This window comes from Petromyzon marinus, chromosome 3 (genome assembly GCF_048934315.1).
Source record: "Petromyzon marinus isolate PM22_M1 ecotype Great Lakes invasive population chromosome 3, UKy_Petmar_22M1.pri1.0, whole genome shotgun sequence".
Classification (NCBI taxonomy): Eukaryota; Metazoa; Chordata; class Hyperoartia; order Petromyzontiformes; family Petromyzontidae; genus Petromyzon; species Petromyzon marinus.
The window spans coordinates 22,678,290-22,701,724 of record NC_133669.1 but is presented as its reverse complement, the minus strand read 5'-3'; the positions used below and the strand labels follow the sequence as shown (position 1 = coordinate 22,701,724).

The window sequence follows — 23,435 nt, the reverse complement described above, 5'->3', positions numbered from 1 at the left end:
CCACGTGGGTTCTCCGACTTCTTCCAAGCTTCCAAAGACGCCTGGCCAGTGTCGATGAGTAGGGCAAAACACCCTCGTCACGTCTGCCGATGAACTAAAACTAAACTATTTTAGTTTATTTTACCAGGTTAAGGCCCCACTGAGCTAAATGGCTCTTTTTCAGAAGCGACCCTGGACACAAATGATAGCTCAACGAAGTGGCTTATCATGTGGAAATCTTTAGCGGCCAAATACTCGAAACGCACGTTGAGTCGAAATGTGGCCGGGGAAACCGGAGGACCTGGAGAAACGTTCACGCAATCAAGGGGAGAAAATACAAACTCCATATATACAGCAGGCTTCAGGGTCGGGATTGAACCCACAACCTCCTTAAATACCAGGTGAGGGAGTTAACATCTTGCCACCGTGGCGCCCAATGGCTAAGCATAGCTGGAACCCAATGTTTTACGTGTATCTGGTGTTAGGGGACGCTGCCACAGTGTGAACGCACTGATTGATTGGCTCACCTGGCACGTCAGTTTAAAAGATGGGAAAATATCCTCAAATCGTGCGCCTCTCTCCACCCACAAGCGCAAACAGGAAGACCGCAGTTAGTCGATTGGTGGGTCGAGTTGCGGTGGGGGTAAAGTGTGGGTAACCCCCTTTCCCCACCTCCTCCAAGGCGTCTGGTCAGCGTGGAAGAGGGGGCCATGTCCCTCTGGAGCAGCTGTGTAGTGGAGGCTTTCTTCCAACAGTGGTGTGAGCGAGCAATTGCAGGGCTGCACCTTTTTCCTTAATCGGGGACAAAATCAAGTAGCGGGCATGTTGAAGTTAGCCAAGACAACCGAGGCATTGTCGGCGTATCTCTCTCTCTCTTATCTATATTGGTGACACTTTGCACCTGTCATTAGCCCTTAAATATCCATCGAAAGGGCAGTGGTGTGGAGACAAAAGGAACATTTCGGCTCTCACTGTCCTCGGAAGAAGAACCTCCAAGCCTTTGTAGGACGATGACGGCGCTGGCAGGAGAGCGAGGATCGGGGCGCCGGCTCCTGGCGCTCGCGCTCTGCGTCGCGTGCGCGGGATCGAGCGCGCTGCCGTCGCACAGAGGGCAGCGTCAGAAGCTGCTGCTCGTCTCGTTCGACGGTTTCCGCTGGAACTACGACGAGGACGTGGACACCCCGAACCTGGACCACCTGCGCACCGTCGGGGTCGCAGCGCGACACATGGTGCCGCCCTTCGTCACGATGACCTCTCCGTCTCACTTCACCCTCGTCACTGGTAACCCTTCAGCACCTCTGAGTCGGAAGCCTCGATGATTCATCTAGAGGCTCAATTAAAATTACGAACCTATTTTAAACAATCGTAATACCAACTGTTCGACATGCCCTCTAGGGGTTGCCCGTTCTGCAATCGCGAGGTGTCCATGTGAGTTCTCCGACCTCTTCCAATCTTCCAAGACGTTTGGCCACTGTTAAAATGTAGGGCACATTTTCTCTTCACAGGGACGGATGAAGCTTAGCTGAAGCCCAATGTTTTTAGCGTAACTGGTGTTCGGGGCGTGCTGCCACAGTATTCGCACGCTGGTCGATTCGAGCTCTCCTGGCACGTGAGTTTAAAAGATGGGCACATTCCTCAAAGCCCCTGCCTCTCTCCACCAGAAAAGTGCAAATATGGAGACCACAGTTCGTCGATTTGTTGGTCGAGTGAGGTGGGGTAAAGTGTGGGTACCCCCCCCCACCCCCCCATGTGTCCCAAGGCGTCTGGCCCGCGTGGATCATTACGATCCATAGGCAGATAGCCCGTAGGTGTCCACTGCACATTTCGTCATTAGTGTGTAGTGAGTGTAGTGTGCGTGTAGTGTGTGTCTAGTTATGTAGTGTGTGTAGTGTGTGTGTAGTGTGTGTCTGTGTAGTGAGTGTAGTGTGTGTGCAGTGTGTGTCTAGTCATGTAGTGAATATTTTGCTGTTTTTTTCATGGATTTTCTGTTTGCACAGTCACATAGTCGCTTTAAGATGTTTTCTTGTTCGTGTTTTTGTTTGTTGTGGTTACACCCGATTCAAGAGCCGAATGGCTCACAGGGCTATACCAAATACATAAATTAAATAAAAACTAAACTGAAAAGTTTCCACTTTCCGCTGTCTTGTGCCAACGTGCTGCTGTTGCTGCTTTCCCAGTAGCTAATTTTTCGACCTCAATCCCGGCTACTCGATTGGGGATGCGACGCCCGAGCCGGAATCCCTCTTCTTCCTCTTCTTCTGTGGTCGTCATGTGCATTGGATTACTTTCGGGGTTTTTTTTTTCTTCTCCACGGCCGAAGTATCCAGCACCCTTTCGCCAAATAACCCCTCTGGAACAGCTCTGTAGTGGACGCCCTTACACCAAAACAGCGGCGTGAGATAGCAATGCCAGGGTTGCACCTTTTGTACCTTCAACGTGTGCCCATTGTGCTTTAATATTTTATTACCGTTCATTGAGTTGGTCAAGGATACATTGCTTTGTCAATATTTAAACAAAATCGCTTTTATATTCTAAACTGTTATAAGTAATGGCCATTCGTGCATGTAAATGTTACATTTTGTAAAGTGCTCTATATAAATATTGATTGGTCATGTAAGTTTTGTCGACCTTGTTTAGAGTTGTGTTTGTTTTTCGTACGCAATCTGCATTTCCCTCTTGACCCAGATCTCACCTTGAAAAAATATCATTTCAGTTTCAAGTAGCTCTCTGTTTCTCTCTCTCGCTTTTAAATAAAAAAAGTCGATCGATTTGCTGATTTAAAAATGGTAGTCGATCCAAGTGCGGGTTTTCTTCTTCCAAGGTCGGGCTGCTCATTGAGCAATTTCGCTCTCAGGAGCTTTCCCCGTGCACTGGTGTGAAATCGATGCAGCGGTGCGTGGTGAAAGTTGAAATAGGCTGCCAAAATATGTTATTATACATCCCTGAATATCCTCTATATGAGAGCTTAATACAATTGAATGTATTTTACCAGTGTAAAAAAACATGCGTTGGGTGGGCAGTAGTGGGGGGTGCACGTAAGAACGGGTTTCCGATATCACTCGTCACTGATTGTTAGCCGTGGCTGGTAATTACACTCAGGTCGCCAGGCTCGTAGCACGTGGTCCAAACCACTGTGCGGACACCGTGGCGAGATGTTAACTACCTCGCCTGGTATGCAGGAGATCGTGGGTTCAATCCCGATCCAGACCCTGACTCCTGTATATTTGGAGTTTGCACGTTCTCCCTGTGGTCGTGTGGATTTTCCTCCGGGTCCTCCGGTTTTTACCTCCACATTTAGAAACACGCGTTTAGAGTATTTGGCTGCGATAAATTTCCACGTGATAAGCCACTTCGTTGAGCTATAATTTGTGGCTAGGGTCGCTTCTGAAAAGAGCTACAGTATATAGCTCAGTGGGCCTTGCCTGGTAAAATAAACTAAATAAATGATAGTTTCGCATCGTTTTTTCACTGTGACATAGGGAGCCATATTGAAGAACGGTCAGTATTATACACATTATTAACTTTGGTGTGACTCTTTTGTCTGTGTGCGCGGTGTGCGCAGGGAGGCACCCAGAGTCTCACGGCGTCATTCACAACATGCTGTTCAATCCAGAGACCAGAGAAAAACGCAACTTTAAAAAAACGCAACTGCGCTCCGAATGGTGGAACCAGACCCTCCCCATCTGGATCACGGCACAGAACCAGGTCTCTTGGCCTTCATGCTCTCGAAAAGCGACCACCGTAGTTTGGGCATGCTTAGCTTCGCCTTCTGCCAAAGCCGCCAAATCAACCTTTGGTCAGAGGGAGGTCGTACGTTCTCCTGTCCTGCCCGTCCTCGTCATAAACATCTTTCGGCCACGTACCTGTCCCCGTTAAAGTTCACTATGCTTCTCTTTTCCCTTGCCTATGACTGGTTACCTCTCTCTGCATAATGCCTGTTGTTTCTATACAGCATCTTGAGATGCGTTCACATTTAGATGCTACGCAAATTGACTTGCGTTGAAAACAAGTCACACGTATCGTCTGGATTTTCAAGGTTGGCTAAGTGACACCCATTTGCAGGCTTTTCAACTGGTGTGTATGGTTAACTCTTAAAACCACACAATTAAGATTGTGCCCAATCCTATTAATTATAATAGTAACTACAAATGCATTATCACAACAACAACAACAACACGTCACCAGATTTGTCATTAACTCTGCCTAATGAAAGAACAAACACCTAACTGGCTGACCTTTTGTATGAATAATTCTTAGAGGTGGCAGAGAAATCGACTGACATGTTTGGAGGTGTCTGAACAAAAGTTTACTTAAAAAGTTGAAGTTAATAAGAGAAACATAGATACCAGGCTGCTGTTCCGATCAACTCCTCTTCTTTCGAGCAGTGCCATCTTGAACTATAAGATTGAAAAAGGCACTTTATGCCCTAGTGGTCTCAAACAAAGTTGATTTGTGAAAGTTGACATCAAAATATCTTTCCACCGCCGTTGCGTTTTTATATTTTTTTCCCCATTTTCAGGGCCTGAAGACCGGCTCGTTCCACTTCCCCGGCGGAGCTGCCACGTACTCTGGCCAGACTCCATCCAAGGCCGTGGCGGAGGCGGACGATCATCCGAACAGCAACGTGACCGAGTGGCGCCTCAACATTGACATCGTCATGGACTGGTTCGTCAAAGACGGCCTCGACTTCGTGGGCCTGTACTACGGCGAGCCAGACTCCACGGGCCACAAGTATGGACCAGAGACGGAAGAGCGGCGGGCGATTGTGAAAAAGGTGGACGAGACCATCGGCTTCCTGGTGGAAGCCATCGAGAGGAGCGGCCTGAAGGACACTCTCAACGTCATCATCACCTCGGATCACGGCATGCTCACCACTCAGAAATTTCCGTCTATCGATGAAATTGTGCTGAAAAATTTCATTAACTTCACAAGGGACCTCAAGTTCGACCTGGTGGACTACGGGCCGTCCGGCATGCTTCTGCCCAAGGAAGGGAAGGAAGAGGAAGTGTACCAGGCCCTGAAGGGTGCCCACCCGCACCTGCACGTTTATAAGAAGGAAGAGTTCCCAGAGCGCTTTCACTACCGCAACCACGAGCGCATCCTGCCCATCTTGGTGTACGGAGACCCTGGCTACGTGGTCAATGGGGTTGAGTATTCACACCAAAGTCGACATCTTACGCGACCGTGTTTGCATCGCGATGAACATCATTGTACAGCTCTGCCCGTACAGCCATTTGTCAGTCCGTCGCTCGACGAGGCTCTCCCCACGCAGTTCAGGCAGTCGGTTTACTGTTTGTGCATATACTTCACCACGCTGGTCAATGCGGGTTGGTGAAGGCTGAGAGCATAGATGTGAGAGCACAGAAGGACAGTAAAGCAGCTGATTATACTGCACTGCCCTCCACTCCGCACCTACTTGTATGAGAGTCATTAACATCAAACCACAACACACAATGCACCTAAACCCGTCTGAATGTTGATTTATCGGGAGGAGATAAAAGCGGCTCATTGCACGATGTCGATCCGACCGGGTTGTTCGAAAGCCCCCTTTGTTTCCCCCCTCCCCCCTCCGGACAGAGGATGATATTCCAGTTCAACAAGGGCGACCACGGCTACGACAACGACGTGCCCGACATGTGGACCATCTTCCGCGCCTTCGGGCCTCGCTTCCGCCGGGGCTACGTGGCGGAGCCGTTCGCCAGCGTGCACGTGTACGCGCTCATGTGCGAGCTGCTCGGGGTGCAGCCCGAGCCGCACAACGGCTCCCTCGCCTTCACCCGGGACATGCTCGCCGACTCGCAGAGTTCGACTCCTGCTGATGTTACTACTTCGGCTTCTGCTCCGGCTACTACGGCTACTACTACTACAAAGGCTACTCCTACTACTACAAAGGCTACTACTACTACTACAAAGGCTACTCCTACTACTATAAAGGCTACTACTACTACAAAGGCTACTCCTACTACTACAAAGGCTACTACTACTACAAAGGCTACTCCTACTACTACAAAGGCTACTACTACTACAAAGGCTACTCCTACTACTACAAAGGCTACTACTACTACAAAGGCTACTACTACTACAAAGGCTACTACTACCAACTTTCCGGGTATTTGTCTACCACCAAGTGGTGTGCAGTGTGGCTCTCCAGGTCAGGTGGACGTCGAGGTCCACTTTGCGTGTGCTTGTTTGTTGTTTATAATGATTGCAGGTGACGTGAGCAGGTTGTGGATCTGAGTAGAATAAGAGAGCTGAAGGGGTTCCAAATGCACCCACAGCGGTGTCCATTTTGTAGTCTGGTGCCCGGGGCTCCATCCCGTGCAGTTGCACATCGTGCGCGCTCAGACGCCATTCCACTGTGTTGTTGCTGGGCTGTTGCCAGACCTGTTTTCCGTTCGGATGAGAACACCACGACAAGACTAATAGCTTCACCACGCATTTGCATTACATTGGTGTGTGGCAACCATTAAAAAAAAGCCTTACATGGGTAGGTTGGTGATTGCGCTCCATCTGACAAAGTCGCGGGTTACAACTCCTGTTAACACAGTGAAGAGGAGACTTGAGATGGTTAAGCAGGATCTTTATTTTCAAGGCAACCTCACACCGTACTTCCACTCATCATCGAAAACCAACCTCGAACCCTCCAACTCCTCTCCCTTATATAGCCCGTCTCCCGCCCTTTTTTCACAATCATTCCCTTCTCGGGTTTTCCCCACTCTGTTAATCCTTCTGGGGCCAATCCCAGGGGAGTGTTCTCCACTCAATAATCGAATTGCGTGTCGGAGACGACAGCGCCCCCGCTACTATTAACCCGTGGTTGTGTGGTGTTTGTGTGTGAGGATGTGGGGTGAAGTGGTGGCATGGTGACGCGTGCGGACTTCTCTGTGAGCCCACGTGGTCTCAATCAAATTCCCTGCCAGGGCTAGAACCAGTGTTAACCGTTCCTGCGGCCACCAGTGCGGTGGACAGTCTGGTTAAGCGACCCTCACGATCAACGTGGTGTGGAGAGGCCTTCATCTAGCAGTGGATGACCAATGGGCCGCAAATTTGTAAATGTACACCCGGGGCCCACCCGATAACATGTGCAACCTGTGTGCAGGGTAGCGTGGCGCACATACACACTCTTGATCGACGAAAAGTCCCAAAGTGTCCAGCGCCGGATGTTTAGTCAGCGAATGCTTTTACACGTGACTTTCCAGGCAGAGTACCAGATACACAAGAAAAAAACATGTAATTAAATGAATACATACTTAGTATGTCAATGGTATAGTGTGAGTGGGCGTCAGCCCACGTAGCCACAGAGCCATTTGAAGGCCTCCTCCTCCAGCATGTGCAGGGCAGCACCCAGTACCGCGACCAGAGACGATAGTGCGTCACGGTATCACTACTCCCCGCATTCACACGGCGGGCTGTCCACGTATGTAAGTAGTACGATGCCCCATCGATGTTCGCAAGCGGGCACACACACACGCTCCCTGCCCTGGTCACACCGGAAAGCGGTTCACCTGAACCCCAATGGCGCCTTGGGAGGTTAAAGCTAGGCATCTGGACGGATGGATCACTGATGAGGTCTACGCGTCTCCATTCCTCGCGCCAGGCAGTTGCGGGTATCCCACATGCTCCAGTCTTGAGATGCAGAGGCTTGAAGATAATTATTGACGTGAAGGGGCAACTCCGGTTGCCGTGTCTACCTTGTCCTGCATTTTGTCTACTGCAGCTTCTGCAGCTTGGTGAGCGCCGGGCAGAGTCACCGCCACACGGAAGAGTCCTATTAAGGCCCTGTTTGGTAAAACTTTGCTTAAACTCACGATGTATGTTCAACGTATAAAGCAATTAGGGCCATGTGGGAAGAACGAACGCAAAACCCCAGGCCAACTCTCAACATAAAATAGCAACAAACGACCAAGAGTAAGCGGCAACCCTCTCGGCCGAGCCCACCTTCTGGCACCTTCCATTACGGTACTCCAACTCGGCACTCAGGAGCCAGGCGGAGTCAATCGTGGCCACTCCACGTTTTTGCTTCATGAATGGCACCGTGTGAATATTCGTAAAATATGCAAAGTGCGCATTTGTGAAAATCTTTCAAATGTTTGCGATGTGTTTGAAGGGCTCAGCGAGTTTTCCTGACAACGTAGACACGTCTCAATACGGTCAGAGGAGTCTCATAAATAATCAGCTCGTGTGTTGCTGTTGACAGATGACCTTGGATCCTCCAACCGTCTGACCCCTGGCTTGGCAAAAGGATTAATCGGCCTGCTCGCAATCACCACGGTTCTGTTCTCGTCTTCACTGTGGCAGTAGCCCATGCCACCCAGGAAGCAACCACTGCAAAGTAAGTATACGCCTTGCAATTAGTGAGCAGTGTGTGCAAGGTTTACGGGGAGTGACATTCTAAATGTGTTGAGAATCAATTTCAAGTATTATATTCGTGAGTAGTTGGGATGTAGGTTTGGACGTGGTGGATTAAGAGGGCCCCAATGTGGGATTCTGCTCTGGGCCTCAAACAACGTCGTGGTTGGCCCTGAAAAACCAAGGGAATCAATCATATCCCTTCATCGTCCTCTGCTTGATGAGAGGATGGCTCCTTCTCTGCTGCTGCTGCTGCTCTCATTGTCTGGAATAATCATCAAAGGCTGTGAACCTTCACTTGTTCAAGTACAGGCTCAAGGCTTCCTTCATCTCTTCTGCAGATGGCTGACTGTCTCTATGCGTCTGTCATAATATCGTCTCATTTCCCTTCCAGTCTGTAGCATTCCACTCTTCATTCATTGCTCCAAAACAGCGTCTTATTAACAACTCTTTAGATGCACGTGTCGTCCTATTTCTACAACGTTTTTGAGATACAATTGGCACTCAACGTAATTCCTGACTCCGAACCAGAGTCTGAAGACAGGAAAAAAACAAATGGGGCCTCTTGATCCTCACTTTAAATTTCCTGGTCCAGCGATCAAGAAGGCCTGAATGAAGAGATGACACAGTATAATGGGAATGACCGAGCAACTCCTGGTGTTTGTAGCCTCTATTGATCAGTCTGTGCGTGCATTAACAATGTGGTGGGATATATAATGATGAAGCTAACAGTGCAATGTGCAATAGGTTCATTACTAAAGTAATGTTGTTTTTATGTGTTTCTTTACAGGCCTCAACCCAAGATCGCGATGGACGTACATGATACACAGATGTCACGTGTATTGAAATGATTGAGCAGTAATTGCACAGATTTTAAGCATTACAAACATAGCATCTTATTCAATACATTAACCTTCACGTAGGGAGGTAAATTGATTTTCTGATCTTAAGGACGGATGTACAGTCAGTCATTAGTTTGTGGAAGCTTCGCTCCAGATCCTCGCTTCGAGCTGAATTTATCAAATGGACTCATTGAAGTTGAAAAGTAATTTTGCTTTTAAATCTTGAGATTTTCAGTTCAGAATTTTTTTTAATGAAATCCATATTAAATATTTAATGCATCTTAATCTTAGTTTAACACATACCATTTCAAAACTCCTTATTATTCAAGTGCTGTTTTCTGGGGTTTGCTTCGTGTTGAGAATTTCCCCTCTCAAGCTTTCGCCACACACTGCTGCGGGTAACTTGAGCAGTTTAAATTATGTTTTGTTTTCAACTGAAATGTTCAACACGCAGACGAACCCAGGAATCCGCGTTTGGATATCTTAACGTTGCTTCATTGCAGGAGATAACTAACAGATGATGTTCGCAGTAATTAACAAGATCTGTATTTAATAGTTAACGACCAACTCGCACGTCCTTTGGATGCGACCGTCTGTCTCGTCGCTCCCAGCCAGCCAGCAAAACGTTTACTCTTATATCGAGCCCTTTCTCTCCACCTTTCTTGTGCCTTCTCTGCAATGCATATCGCAATTTATCTCAATTTCTGACTTTGCCTTTGTTTATTTCTCTGTCTCCCCTTCTACCCTCTCCCTCCCTCTGCATTGCTCTCTTTCCTAACACTGTATCCCGCACCACTTTCCACCTATCCCTGTTTTTCGCACCCCTCATCCTCACTTTCTTTGTTCCCACCTCTCCCTTACCCGTCTCGTCCTCTCTTGTCTCTCCTTGATCCTCCCACCTACTGATGAGCGCTTTCCGTCGCTCTCCTCTTTCCGCTTTTCCCTTTGCACTCCGCACTCTTCCTCTCCAGTCCACGCCCTTTCACTCTCTGCTAACTCTCTCAGTTGCTCTCCGGTTCTTTCTTCCTCCATCCCTCTGCCTTTCCTCATTTCCCTCCACTCTCTGCTTCGTCGCATTTGCACAGGAAAGCCACCGGAATGAAAACTCATTTCTTTAGAACTGCTTTTTTTGTATTTTTCGATTTAAAGCTTTCGTGACTGCAAGGATTCATCTTCTTTGGTTCTTTCGAAACGTCGTGAGAATTTTATTGTGTTATTTTATTATTTTATTCTCATTCTACGTGACTTTACCGAAATAACTAAAGAAGATGTTTTTTTTGTATTCTTGGTTCTTTCGGTAAACTGCTTTTTGTGTTTGGTTTGTTGTCCTTCCCCGCACCTCCGATTAGCACGATTGGCTACGTATGGTGCGAAAGAAGTTCAACATACATGTGGGAGTGGGGGGGGGTTGCGTGACGTCAGAGCGCACAGATCCTACGCACGACTGTGGAATTGCGGGTGGCGTTATCACGCGCGGTGGCGTCACTACCGCGCACGTGCACTTGAGTGCTAGTCAGCCAGACAGACAGGAATCCAGGCGTAGGAAGAAAGCCAGCCAATGTTTGTCTTCGAATATAATAGGAAATGCAGATACCGCACTGTAAGTTTCTCATCAAATTAACGACAATTAAAATTGGCGCGGGTCATACCGTAACGATGTGTATTGTCACTTTTTTAAAGTTATGTACATCTTTTTAAATGCATCTCAACACAAATCATTCAAATCTCGCTTTGCTGCAAAACATTTTGATACTACCACGTTCATATGTAATAACTGTACCCACCTAACAGGACTAGGGTACTGCATGATCTCTTGAATCTTCAACAAGGCAGTTGTACACTGAGCCCTGTTCTTTTAGGATTTATTCGTTTGCAATTTTACGTGCAAATAGAAACTCGTTTATGCAAACGGACACGCTTCTGCATTATGGAATGGTGTTTTTTATGGTAAGGCGACGTTCGTACTCAGTCTGAATGTCTTAACCACGTTAGCAGACGTGGGGCAACGTTCTCCAATGGAGCAAGCTGCAGCAATCACAAGACGCCACGGTCCAGCTTCACGATGCGATCTCAAGATAAAATATAGCACAATGATCCTGTGTTAAAATACAGACAGACATCCTTTTTTAAATCACCTCATAATACTTATTTTGGGTTTTCACTTAATTTAGTTCAATTCCAGCTCTGAGAATTGCGTACAACCCTCATGTGATGAAGATGAGAATTTAATGGTTGTGTTAGAACATGAAATGACCCTGTCACTTAATTCCCGAATCACTTAAAATTGTTCCCCTTCATTTTTGTTCTTAAAAGAATGCAGCCATGCTTTGTATTTTTAAAATGTTTTAACCGGTTCCATATTCCTGTAACATACGAAGCATGTAGCAGGACTTTCTGTTTGTATCACAACCAAAGTAACCACGATTGTAACGAATATCTTTACTTTTAAACATCTGCACGGTCGCAGGACGCCCATGAAATTAAGAGCCCAACAGAGTATTGGTCCCTTCCTGCCGAAATAAATAAAACATATCTCGATCCTTCACATTGCAATGTGTTACCAAACAATATTGTATTGCTTTGTGGCAAGGCGCAACGAATGGAATATTTAGGATAACACAACTTGACATAATGTATATGTTTGAGGAAATGCACATCAAATGAAATGATATATCTATTTGAAAATAAAGGTGTCACAATCATGTGTATTACCAGCTCTGGAATTGGGTCATCTGATCCCTAGTCATCCTACAACGAAGTTAATGGTAAACGCACCCATTCACGACCGTCTCGGAACGTAGAAACACACGGAAGTAAAACGGAAGGGAATGGGAGGGACTGAACAAGGAATGAAGAGAAAATTCACGTGGGTGGCCCGAAAGCACGGTTTACAAGGGGCAGCTTTGAGCAGAGACTTGAATGCGGAGACGGGGGGAAGGTGCCAGGGCCAGGTGGCCCCGGGTAGGGAAATTCCAGAGTGTGAGAGCGTAGTGACTGATAGGGCGGCCAACAATAGCCGAGCTGTGGCTGGTGGGGCCAAGGAGCAGGCCAGAGTCCGTGGTGTGGAGAAAGTCGGCTGGGATGTAAGGGTGGAGAACGTTGCAGATGTAGATGTTTAAAACAGCAGGGCATTTGCACTCCAAGCAACCACTAAAAGCAGTGATAATATATAGTACCGTGTCCTTGATTTGGTGAGAAGCCAGTGCAAAGTGTTTTTCTTTAGCGAAACCCATGTGGGCTACGCCTTATGCCAAGAATAGCGCAGGGCAGGTTGTTGTGGAGCTGCTGTCTTATATAAACCGTGGGGGGAGGAGCACGAGCTTGCTCCACATATTATATCGGTGGTCTTTCAGGTGTTGTCACGCCCGTGAACCAAACACTATTCATAGTTTCATTTTTTTGGTATAGCCCTGTGAGCCATTCGGCTCTTGAATCGAGTGCAACCGCAACAAACAAAAAAACTAAAACACGAACAAGAAAACATCTTAAAGTGACTTCGTGCATGTGCAAACAGAAAATCCAGGAAAAAAAAAACATCAAAATATTCCTGAAATAGCACCGTACACCAACGCTGTGTGCAAAAATCCCAGTGGGATGCAAGTCAAACAACAACAACAACTATTGGCATGGACACTCGTGAAAAACAGCAGCCAGGCTCATTGCATTCGGGGTTAGGTCGTTCACGTGCAGATTGGCCCACAGGCTGAATGAAGGCCTCCCATTGCCATCGAACTGATGGCTCGCGAGGATGATACGGCGGCTGTGTTATCCACACCGGCGCAGGTGCTCATTCACATGCCTCATCAACGCCTGCCAAATGTCATACGTCTCATCAGCCCGGGGCTTCTGCACTCAAACTTGATGTACCGCTTAGAGCCAAACGCATTTCCATGCCCAACGAAGCATTTGGGATCTGCTCATCTACACTGACTCCCAGTCTGGCATTCCTATGGCAGAAACAGAATAAGATCGCGGGCATGTTGACGATAATCATAACATCTGAGCCATTTTGATTTAAAGCTTTCGTGACTGCAGTAATTCATATTCTTAGTTTTTTCGGTAAAGTCACGTTGAAGAGAAACAACAAAATAACAAAATATATATAAAACAATAAAAAATTCTCACGACGTTTCGACCATAACTCAAACGGTCATCATCAGGTGTGTTGGTTTGCATAAATTTATTTTTAAACGGCACATTTATTTATTTATAAAAAAACGTTGGCGTCACGCGCAGCGATTTGGCAGTTTGCCCAGGACTAGTCCATCTATTTTTTTTAAAGAGGAGGGGGGAGACGAAATTTTGTATAATGTATGCTGTCTGAAAGCCACTGTAAGCGTGAACAATCAATCAAGAACTGAAATGATTTATCAAATCTTTCCAATGATTGCTAAGATAGAATCCATCTTCTCGGTTGAAATTGTCTCTGTGCTTGTATATGTGGATAGCCTCATGAACGAATCTCTCATGGAAGCCAGATGGCTTACAAAGAACCTCCGTCTTGGAAAAGTCAATGGCATGTGAGCCTACTGAATTAGAACAATGATCTGCTACGGCCGAGGTGTTGGTCCTACCGTGTTTAAGGTCTGCTTTATGTTCACGAATGCGGTCCGAGACATGGCGTTTGGTTTCTCCAATGTAACTACTACCACAGAGGCAACTTAGTTTGTAGACACCAGGGTATTGTATGTCCGGAATCACATCTTTTACAGACGGAACCAGATCACGGATTTTATGTAATGTGTTGAAACGGACCTGGATCTTGTGTTTATTCAAGATTTTGGAGGTCTTTTTTGTGATCCCAGCAATGTAGGGTAAAGTGATGGTTTTGAAAGGCTCCTCAAGAGGGTTCTTCTTCATGGTTTGAGTGATAGCTTTGCGGATTGTATAGTCGGAGTAACCATTAGCCCTAAGAGCTTGGTGTACGTGCTTGAGTTCACTGCTTATGTGTTCCTGGTCGGATATGCATTGGGCTCTATGATACACAGTCTTGATGAGAGAATTCTTCTGTGATGGATGGTGGTGGGATAAATTTCAGTTCTTGATTGATTGTTCACGCTTACAGTGGCTTTCAGACAGCATACATTATAAAAAATTTCGTCTCCCCCCTCCTCTTTTCAAAAAAATAGATGGACTAGTCCTGGGCAAACTGCCAAATCGCTGCGCGTGACGCCAACGTTTTTATAAATAAATAAATGCGCCGTTTAAAATTAAATGTATGCAAACCAACACACCTGATGATGACCGTTTGAGTTATGGTCGAAACGTCGTGAGAATTTTTTATTGTTTTATATATATTTTGTTATTTTGTTGTTTCTCTTCAACGTGACTTTACCGAAAAAACTAAGAATATCTGAGCCATTGTTTTCCTTAAGAACACGGCATACCTCTGTTATCTATGAGTGAGACTTTGCACCTGCCATTAACCATTGCATATGTGTCAAAAGGGCAGTGGCGTGCAGACAAAAGAAACATTCCCACTTGAACAGTTTCCTCGGAAGAAGAAGAAGAACCTCCAAGCCTCTCGAGGATGACGACGGCGCTGGCAGGAGAGCGGGGATCGGGGCGCCGGCTCCTGGCGCTCGCGCTCTGCGTCGCGTGCGTGGGATCGAGCGCGCTGCCGTCGCACAGAGGGCAGCGGCAGAAGCTGCTGCTCGTCTCGTTCGACGGATTCCGCTGGGACTACGACGAGGACGTGGACACCCCGAACCTGGACCACCTGCGCACCGTCGGGGTCGCGGCGCGATACATGGTGCCGCCGTTCATCTCGATAACCTCTCCGTCTCACTTCACCCTCGTCACTGGTACGGCTAAGCACTGTTTAGGCAGAGCCAAATGGTTTATTTTCAATAAGATATTGTGTTATTTGCCAAGGGTACATTGCTTTGTTGAGATTTTAAAATAAATGTCTCTTTTTGTAGATATATACGTCATGAAAAGACAGATGAAATATAAACAGAATAAAAACGTTGCTTTACTGATTTAAAATGCTCGCCTATCATTTCCTAATTCATATGACAAATGTTATTTTATTGATGAAATTAAGAACGCTATGTCATATTTTAACTGGGCGATAGCTTAATCCTACTACATGCCTTACAAGGGTCCTAATAATAATAAAACAACTTCAACCTTTGGTCTAGAGGCCGAATGAAGGCCTCCCACATTGCCATGTCGGTTACGGGAGAGTTGTTTCTAATATTCTTCACCCTCATTGTCAGCATGGCACTCAGGACCATTGCTGATCCCGCTGGGAATCAATCTCAAATCGCTGTGTTTCACAACTCTACCCAAAAAAAGGGGCTAAACGGGAACCAAAATGATGGACGGTCGTTTAAAAGCAAAAATCCCAATTTATTTAAACTTTCACACCTTGGTCTGTGCGTGCATAAGGGAGACACCCGGAGTCTCACGGCGTCATTCACAACATGCTGTTCAATCCGGAGACTGGAGAAAAAGCCAATTTTCAGAAGACAACACTGCGTTCCGAGTGGTGGAACCAAACCCTTCCCATCTGGATCACGGCTCAGAACCAGGTATCTTTGCCTTTAACGCTCTTGAGAACCCAATCAGCAAACTCTGTAGTTCGTGGACGCTTTAATTTGCGTTCTTTCAAAGCCACCAAGTCAACGTTTGCTCAGAGGGTGGTCGCTCATTCTCCTCTGCTGCCCCCACTGACTGAAAATCCTTACCTCTCCAGCATCCCCTGCTATCGACTCCCTGCCGCTGTTCAAGTCCAGGATTAAGTTCCTGCTTTTTGTCCCCTTGCTTTATGTGTTGAGAATTGTTCAGGCAGATCGCTTAGATTGTGAGTAAACTTATAAACATGAGCATGAAAAACAGACTCGAAAGGCCTTTGATCTAAATTTTATAGTGAACTCATAAAACTGTGCAATAAAGATCACGTACGATCCTGCTTATCGCGCAAGTCAGATAAGTATCCTTACACTTGAAACCTGTACCAGCTGGTAACTATCAGAAACAAGGTTCTCATTATGTTTGTAATTAACACTGTCTTGTAACAGATAGATAAATAAATAGTAGTTTTAGTGAATTCTCCTTAAAGAGTACAGATATTATATTATTTGGGCCTTTTGGTAAAGTCACGTAGATAGGTTCAAAGAAAATAACAAAAATAACAAAAAACTACGACGTTTCGATCACAACGCAAACAATCGTTGCGATCGAAACGTCGTAGTTTTTGTTATTTTTGTTATTTTCTTTGAACCTATCTACGTGACTTTACTGAAAGACCCAAAGAACATGAATTCCTGCAGTCACGAAAGCTTTAAGTCACGTACAGATATTGACTGAGATATTTGGAGACTGCCCTTTAATGGTTGGCTATGTACGGTGCGAAAGAAGTTCAACAAACATACATGCGTAGTGGCATGCCGTGAAGAATTTTCTTCTCGTGGTTCCCATGCAGGGTCTGAAGACAGGATCGTTGCACTTCCCCGGCGGAGCTGTCAATTACTCTGGCCAGACACCGTTCAAATCCGTGGCGGAAGAAACTGATCACCAGTACAACAACGTGACCGAGTGGCGTATCAACATTGGCGTCGTCATGGACTGGTTCGTCAATGACGACCTGGAGTTTGTGGCCCTGTACTACGGCGAGCCGGACTTAACCGGTCACTTATCTGGACCGGAGACGGAAGAGCGGCGGGCGATGGTGCGGCAAGTGGACGAGACCATCGGCTTCCTGGTCGATGCCATCGAGAAGAGGGGACTGAAGGACACCCTCAATGTCATCATCACCTCGGACCACGGCATGATCACCACTCGGAAAGCTCCGGACATCGATGAAATTGTGCTGTCAAAATTCATTGACTTCAAGGAAGACCTCAAGTTCGACCTGGTGGACTACGGACCGTCCGGTATGCTTCTGCCCAAGGAAGGGAAGGAGGACGAAGTGTACCAGGCCCTGAAGGGTGCCCACCCGCACCTGCACGTTTATAAGAAGGAAGAGTTCCCAGAGCGCTTTCACTACCGCAACCACGAGCGCATCCTGCCCATCTTGGTGTACGGAGACCCTGGCTACGTGGTCAATGGAGTTGAGTATTCGCACCACGATAAACATCATTGTACACCTCTGCCTGTACAGACATGTTTTTTTCAATCCACTGCTGGATCAAGATCTCCTCCCCACTGCGTGTGGGTTGGGGATGGTTGATTTGGCCATACTTTACCACACTGGTTATTGCGGTTTGGTGAAGGTGAGGATATTGACATTCAGAACGTAGAAATTACAGCACAGCAGAGGATTTGCTGGAGTTTACGTCACGTAGCAAAAGTCATGACAGCATTAGTGTGTAATTTAAAATCTACGCGCTCCACAATGTCATATTAGCCTCTGGGCCTTGACACCCATGTCCACAACACTTTCTGCACGCGATTTACACTTTAACTTACCACACGCCAGGGATGCCGCCTTTGAAGTACAATAAAAAAAACATCATGGGAAGTAGAATGTCTCAATCTCCGGAGAGGGGTTAACCACACATAAATATGTTTGTCTTGAGTGGTGTATTGTTACACAGTATGGCGTGACAGGTATCTTTATTTTCTAGCTAAACCCCATTTGGTGGAGCCATGAGACCAAACTCCCCCTTCCCCTGTTCCCCCCTCCCCCCCCCCTTCATACTCACAGCAACGATCCCAATTGCAGGCAGCTAAACACAATACGTTAGTATGTTGCCACAGTGGGGAGCCACGGTCATCTCAGTCAACTCATAACACATGGGTCTGCCCTGTGACCTCCTGCCAGAAAGCCATTGACACTTTGCTTGGCCTCAAGGTGTACCTAGCCTGGCACAAGTGCCTTGGAGACATGACCGTGACTTATGTGGCGAACGATGATTGTTATTCGTGACTGCAGGGATTCATTTTCTTGTTTTTTTCGGTAAAGTCACAATAAAAATAAAAAAAACATAAAACAATAAAATTATCACGACGTTTCGACTGCAACACAAGCAATCATCATCAGGTGTGAAAACCACAGCAAGAAAATTAGAAAAAAGTGGCGTTTTTTTAACGTTAGCACCACGGAGAGCGATTTGGCAGTTGCTCAGATGGACGAGTCCATCTATGTAGTGACTTTACCGAAAGAACCAAGAAGATGATTGTTATTGTTACGCATCTGACAAGACAAATATTTTAGTACCTCTTATGCGTACACATTGCTTATTTATGCTCTCAGTTGGCATTAAGTCCCATATTCGGCATCCCCAAAGATTCTTCCTCACCGGCCCATTTGTTTTTTTGGACCCAGCCCAGATGGAGCCAGTGAGACCGCATGTTAGCTACTTTAACGCGCCTCGCGTTCGTGTGGTTTCACACCGTCCGTTCCCCCCCCCCCTCCGCCCGGACAGAGGATGATATTCCAGTTCAACAAGGGCGACCACGGCTACGACAACGAGGTGCCCGGCATGAGGACCATCTTCCGCGCCTTCGGGCCTCGCTTCCGCCGGGGCTACGCGGCGGAGCCGTTCGCCAGCGTGCACGTGTACGCGCTCATGTGCGAGCTGCTCGGGGTGCAGCCCGAGCCGCACAACGGCTCCCTCGCCTTCACCCGGGACATGCTCGCCGACTCGGTCGGTGACGGCGGCGGTGGCTCGGAGGGTACGTCCACCATCCCATTGCTGATCGTCCGACGACTTGCCTGTGTATGTTGAACACGTCGGCTTTCGCGACCGATATTATACGTAATAAACGCTTTTTTTGTTGAATTAGATCGGGTGAATATGAACGTCGTGCTCGGCGTGTAAATGTTGTGGGTTTACTCACCAACAACACAACGGTGTGCTGAAGTAGTCACTAATTGTCACGTTTTGTTTACGTGACAAACCTTACTAATTGGCTGTGTCGGGTGGTGGCGGGTTTAACGATAAGTGATCTAACCAAAGAAAACTTGTATTATGCACGTATGTATAAATGTATGTATGTTGAACTTCTTTCTCACCATACGTAATCAACCGTGCTAATCGGAGGTGTGGGGGAAGGACAACAAACTAAACACAAAGATCAGCAAAAAAACTGTCATGGACATCAACCCTCAGTTTTGAGGATGACACTACCTGTAGATGGGAGTCTGTCTGGGTCAGTGACCGAGGAGGTTGCATTGTAACCAGTGCATTGTACCAGTGTTACCTCTCGATATGGTTGTGGCTTACTCGTCAAATGCCCGCTCCAGTCTACCAATGACTGGGAAAAAAAAATCAGCGCTAAAATATACTCTTATCTCCCTATGGCCGTGACACCTGCAATTTGGCAAATCTCATAAGATCTCAACAGCTAAGCAGCTTGGAGCCAGGCGCAGTGAGCTAACAACTGTCGAGTCCTGCGCAGAGTTTATATTTATGACCCGCACCCCAACCCGGCCACTGCCTACTGGAACCGACCCACTGACGACCTGACCTGACCCACTGCCTATCTGACCCGACCCACTGACTACCTCACCCATGTGTGTGTGTGTGTTTTGGACTTTTATAGACTCGGGATCCACAACTCCCGGACTCAAGGAGGGACTGATCGCTTTGCTCGTCATCATCGTCATCCTCTTTGTCACGTTAGTCGCAATGGTGGCCTACTCAGCCTGGAAGAGAGCCACTAAAGCGTAAGCACTTTAAGTTTGATAGCCATGCATGGCATCCTTGTTGAACGCGGAGATGGGCTATTGATGCGAGGTTTTTTTTACTCCACCGATTATCGGTTTGCTTACTCTACAAATCATGCAACAAACATAGTTTTTGGGAATTTTTTATTAAATCTCGCCTCTTGTTCCCACGTGTGCCGTTGGATGGGAAATTAAGGGCGGGGTCTTGATTATGTTATTGACGTCATCAGCCGAGCCAAGTGAGGGGCGTGGTTTGTTTGTTCTGGGGTTTCCCGCCTTCGGGAGGCAAGGTGATGACAGTGGTGGCCGCCACTCTAAACATGAATCCCCAGTAATGAACCAGAGGAAAAAAATTGTTGATTAGAATGCTTCAGCGATTAATTGACTCAGGAATGTTGTGATTTCAAGTTACGTTGCAAATGCAAAACATCTGTGTTTTTGTGAGGTCGAAATCACTTGAACCAAGTGACTTTAAGGAAACACCTACATTTAGAATGCTGGTGACAGCCCAGCAATCTTCGCCTAATTCATATACCGTATTAAAGTGGTTTAAATATAGTAAAATATACGTAGTCAATGAAAAGGGTGGGGGGGGGGGAGTTTGTTTATAAACCAAAGCATGTCTTGCATACACAGCACTTTAATTTATCAATGTGTGTTGTTGTATTTTAAAGCTATATTCAATAACGTGTGGCTTTGTCGATACTGTACTCAAATATTACATTGCATTTTTTTTTATTTTACAGGCCTAAGCACAAGACTACGATGGCACATAACACATGGATGTAGCAGCATGTGTGTCTTCAGTGGGATTGAGACTCGATGGTTGACATTCATGTTAAGGGCCCAACATCAGGGCCTTCTATTCACACGTTTAAGTATGAAATATAATTATGTATCTATCTATCTGCCTTCAATGTTCTCATGGTTCTGATAAACTTTTTTCGTATAAATCTACCCCCAAAGTCAAATGTATTAAACGACATATCTGAATGATCATTTTTGAAAAGTGTTAAGTGAGTGATCCGTTTGCATTTTCATACTGGATTGCTAGGAGCAAGGTTATGTTGATTCATGGTAATTAAAATCCTGGTCGTGAAGCACATTTTTTTGTAATTTGTCCTGAGCAATTCAGCAGTTGCCCATGGCTTTTGAAGGAAGACTAGAGCACAACGATGGAGAAAATGGAGAAACTTGAAACAGATGCCATCCAGACATCCACCCTACGTCCTTCCTTATGGAAGAGATATGTAGATGACACTTTCGTCATTTGGCCACATGGCCTGCCAGCATTGGACCAATTTCTCAACCACATCAATTCCATACACCAATCCATCAATTTCACCATGGAAGTGGAGAAGGATGGTAAGCTACCATTCCTGGATGTTTTGTTTGAGAAGAGACCTGACGGCTCGTTGGGACACTCTATCTACAGGAAAGCCACCCACACAGATTCCTATCTGAAACCTGATTCCCACCACGATCTGGCACAGAAGAATCCCCTCATCAAAACACAACACCATAGGGCCCACTGCATTTCCGACCAACACCACCTAGCCAGTAAACTGGAACACGTACAACAGGCCCTCAAAATGAATGGGTACTCGGACTGCATAATTCGCAAAGCTGTTTCTCCAACCATGGAGAAACAACACCTGTTACCATACATAACAGGTGTTACCAAAAATATTTCCCAAATCTTAAACAAACACAAGATCCAGGTCCGATTCAATACAGTACACAAAATCCGTAATCTAATCCCATCTGTGAAGCATGTCATTCCTGACATGCAATATCCTGGAGTCTACAAACTGAGTTGTACCTGCGGTAGTAGTTACATTGGGGAAATGAAACGACATGTCTCGGACCGTGTTCGCGAACACAAGGCAGATCTGAAACACGGCAGAACCAATACCTCTGCCATGGCTGACCATTGTTATAATGCTGTGGGCTCGCATGATATTGTTTTTTCCGAGACCAAGGTACTTTGCAAACCTTCTGGCTACTATCAAACGTTTGTTCATGAAGCCATCCAGATACATAAACATAGACATAACTTCAACCGAGAAGATGGATACAAATTGAGCAACCATTGGAAGTATGTTATTAACCAGCTAAAACCTTAACTGTTTATGGTTGTTCCATCATATTTGCCGGGTACTAGTCTATTTTTCCGAGTTAATTTCCCCCCCGCATCGCCAGAGTTTGGCATTCCTGCTTCATTGGGATTGTTGCTGCATTGGCATTGTTGCTACATTGGCGTTATTGCTGCATTGGCGTTGTTGCTGCATTGGCATCCCCAGCTCTCTCGGCCTCCCACTTTCAGCCCCGCCCACTTCCCCCCATCCAGCTTCTAGTCCATCTCCTCGCGTCCACGCAATGCCCCCCCACCTTCTCTCTCCCCCTTTGCCCCTCTCCCTTCTCTTACCTATATAACCTCTTACTATGGCATCTCTCTCCTACTTCAGCAAAAAAATATTGCTGTGGTTTTCCCACCTGATGATGATTGCTTGTGTTGCAATCGAAACGTCGTGATTTATTCTTATTTTATTTATAACTACGTGACATTACTGAAAGCACCAAAGAGTAATGATGATGGGATTCAGCAGTTTTTATTTAGTCTGTTTCCACCTTATTCTACTCACATTCAGACAATACTAGTAATCGTTTGTTAAAAGTATATATTCTTTCATAATTTTATTCCATTTGTGGATTTCACGTCATATCATGAGACAACTTGCCAATTTGGAACTCTTGTAGAGAAGCATGTATGCGTAGTGTCGTCTGTGCATGCGGGTGGCGTGCGTCTCACACACACAGTCAGCCGGAGACGAGGTGGTTGCAGTAGGCACCGCTCTGCCCTCTTTATCGTTGTTGTTGCCGAGCTCACGCCACCGCTCGGGCCCGCTGCCGCGCAACCCGTCCCCGACACGACCCTGCCCGCGTTGCACCGATGGCATTGACCGGGATAGCCAACCACTGTCCGGCCACGCAATGTCCGGGCGAAGGCGGCGGTGACGAGGGCGGCGATCGACGGCGACGACGAGACGAGTCCAATCCCAGAACCGGCAGCCCGGAGCTCTCGCTCTCCACTGCTTTTATTCACCTCGGCGCGGCTTGGCTCCGCCCTAGCCGCGCCTCCCTTCTCGAACCCGCCAGAGGGTTCCAGGGGCCCTCCCCACGAGGTCTAACCTTACCCTTGCCCCAGTTCCTCCGCCCTGCCGGCACACACACCGCGTATATGCTCAGCGGCGTGTGCGCTAAGTGCCCACCTGCAGTTGCTGCTGCTGTCCAACAGTCAGCGCTATGTCACTACATATGTATATTGAATTTCATTCGCATCACGTATGCAGCCATGCGGGCAAATCGGAGGTGCAGCGGAAGGACAACTAAACACAACAAAAGCAGTGGATCACCCCGTGTTAGAGATTGGCCTTTGGAAGGTTATATTCAAGAACTGCAGAGATCCTTTCAAATGAGCTCTCATCCATTCTCTGATTTTGGACGATATGTTCAGCAGATGGCAACCGAAGGCAACATTTTTGCTGAGCAATGCTCTGAGCTTGGATCTGGCCAAAATAATTATCATGTGAGGGCTTTTGCCAAATCTAATTTTATATGATGGGATTTTTGGTCAGTCATTGGTG

At 46.7% G+C, this 23,435-nt stretch overlaps 2 protein-coding genes across 2 annotated transcripts; both read left to right on the top strand.

Moving 5' to 3' along the window:
* The first annotated feature begins 245 nt into the window (after window positions 1-245).
* LOC116958281 (ectonucleotide pyrophosphatase/phosphodiesterase family member 7-like) lies at window positions 246-11,822 on the top strand. Its single transcript, XM_076052926.1, has 6 exons — window positions 246-1,260; window positions 3,542-3,684; window positions 4,499-5,125; window positions 5,557-6,088; window positions 8,177-8,311; window positions 9,119-11,822. The coding sequence occupies exons 1-5, from the start codon at window positions 990-992 to the stop codon at window positions 8,278-8,280; spliced, it is 1,677 nt and encodes a 558-aa protein (XP_075909041.1). The 5' UTR covers window positions 246-989; the 3' UTR covers window positions 8,281-8,311; window positions 9,119-11,822.
* Window positions 11,823-12,005: 183 nt separating this feature from the next.
* LOC116957355 (ectonucleotide pyrophosphatase/phosphodiesterase family member 7-like) lies at window positions 12,006-20,888 on the top strand. Its single transcript, XM_032979467.2, has 6 exons — window positions 12,006-14,974; window positions 15,564-15,706; window positions 16,600-17,226; window positions 18,545-18,794; window positions 19,665-19,788; window positions 20,535-20,888. The coding sequence occupies exons 1-6, from the start codon at window positions 14,701-14,703 to the stop codon at window positions 20,575-20,577; spliced, it is 1,461 nt and encodes a 486-aa protein (XP_032835358.2). The 5' UTR covers window positions 12,006-14,700; the 3' UTR covers window positions 20,578-20,888.
* The last annotated feature ends 2,547 nt before the right edge of the window (window positions 20,889-23,435 follow it).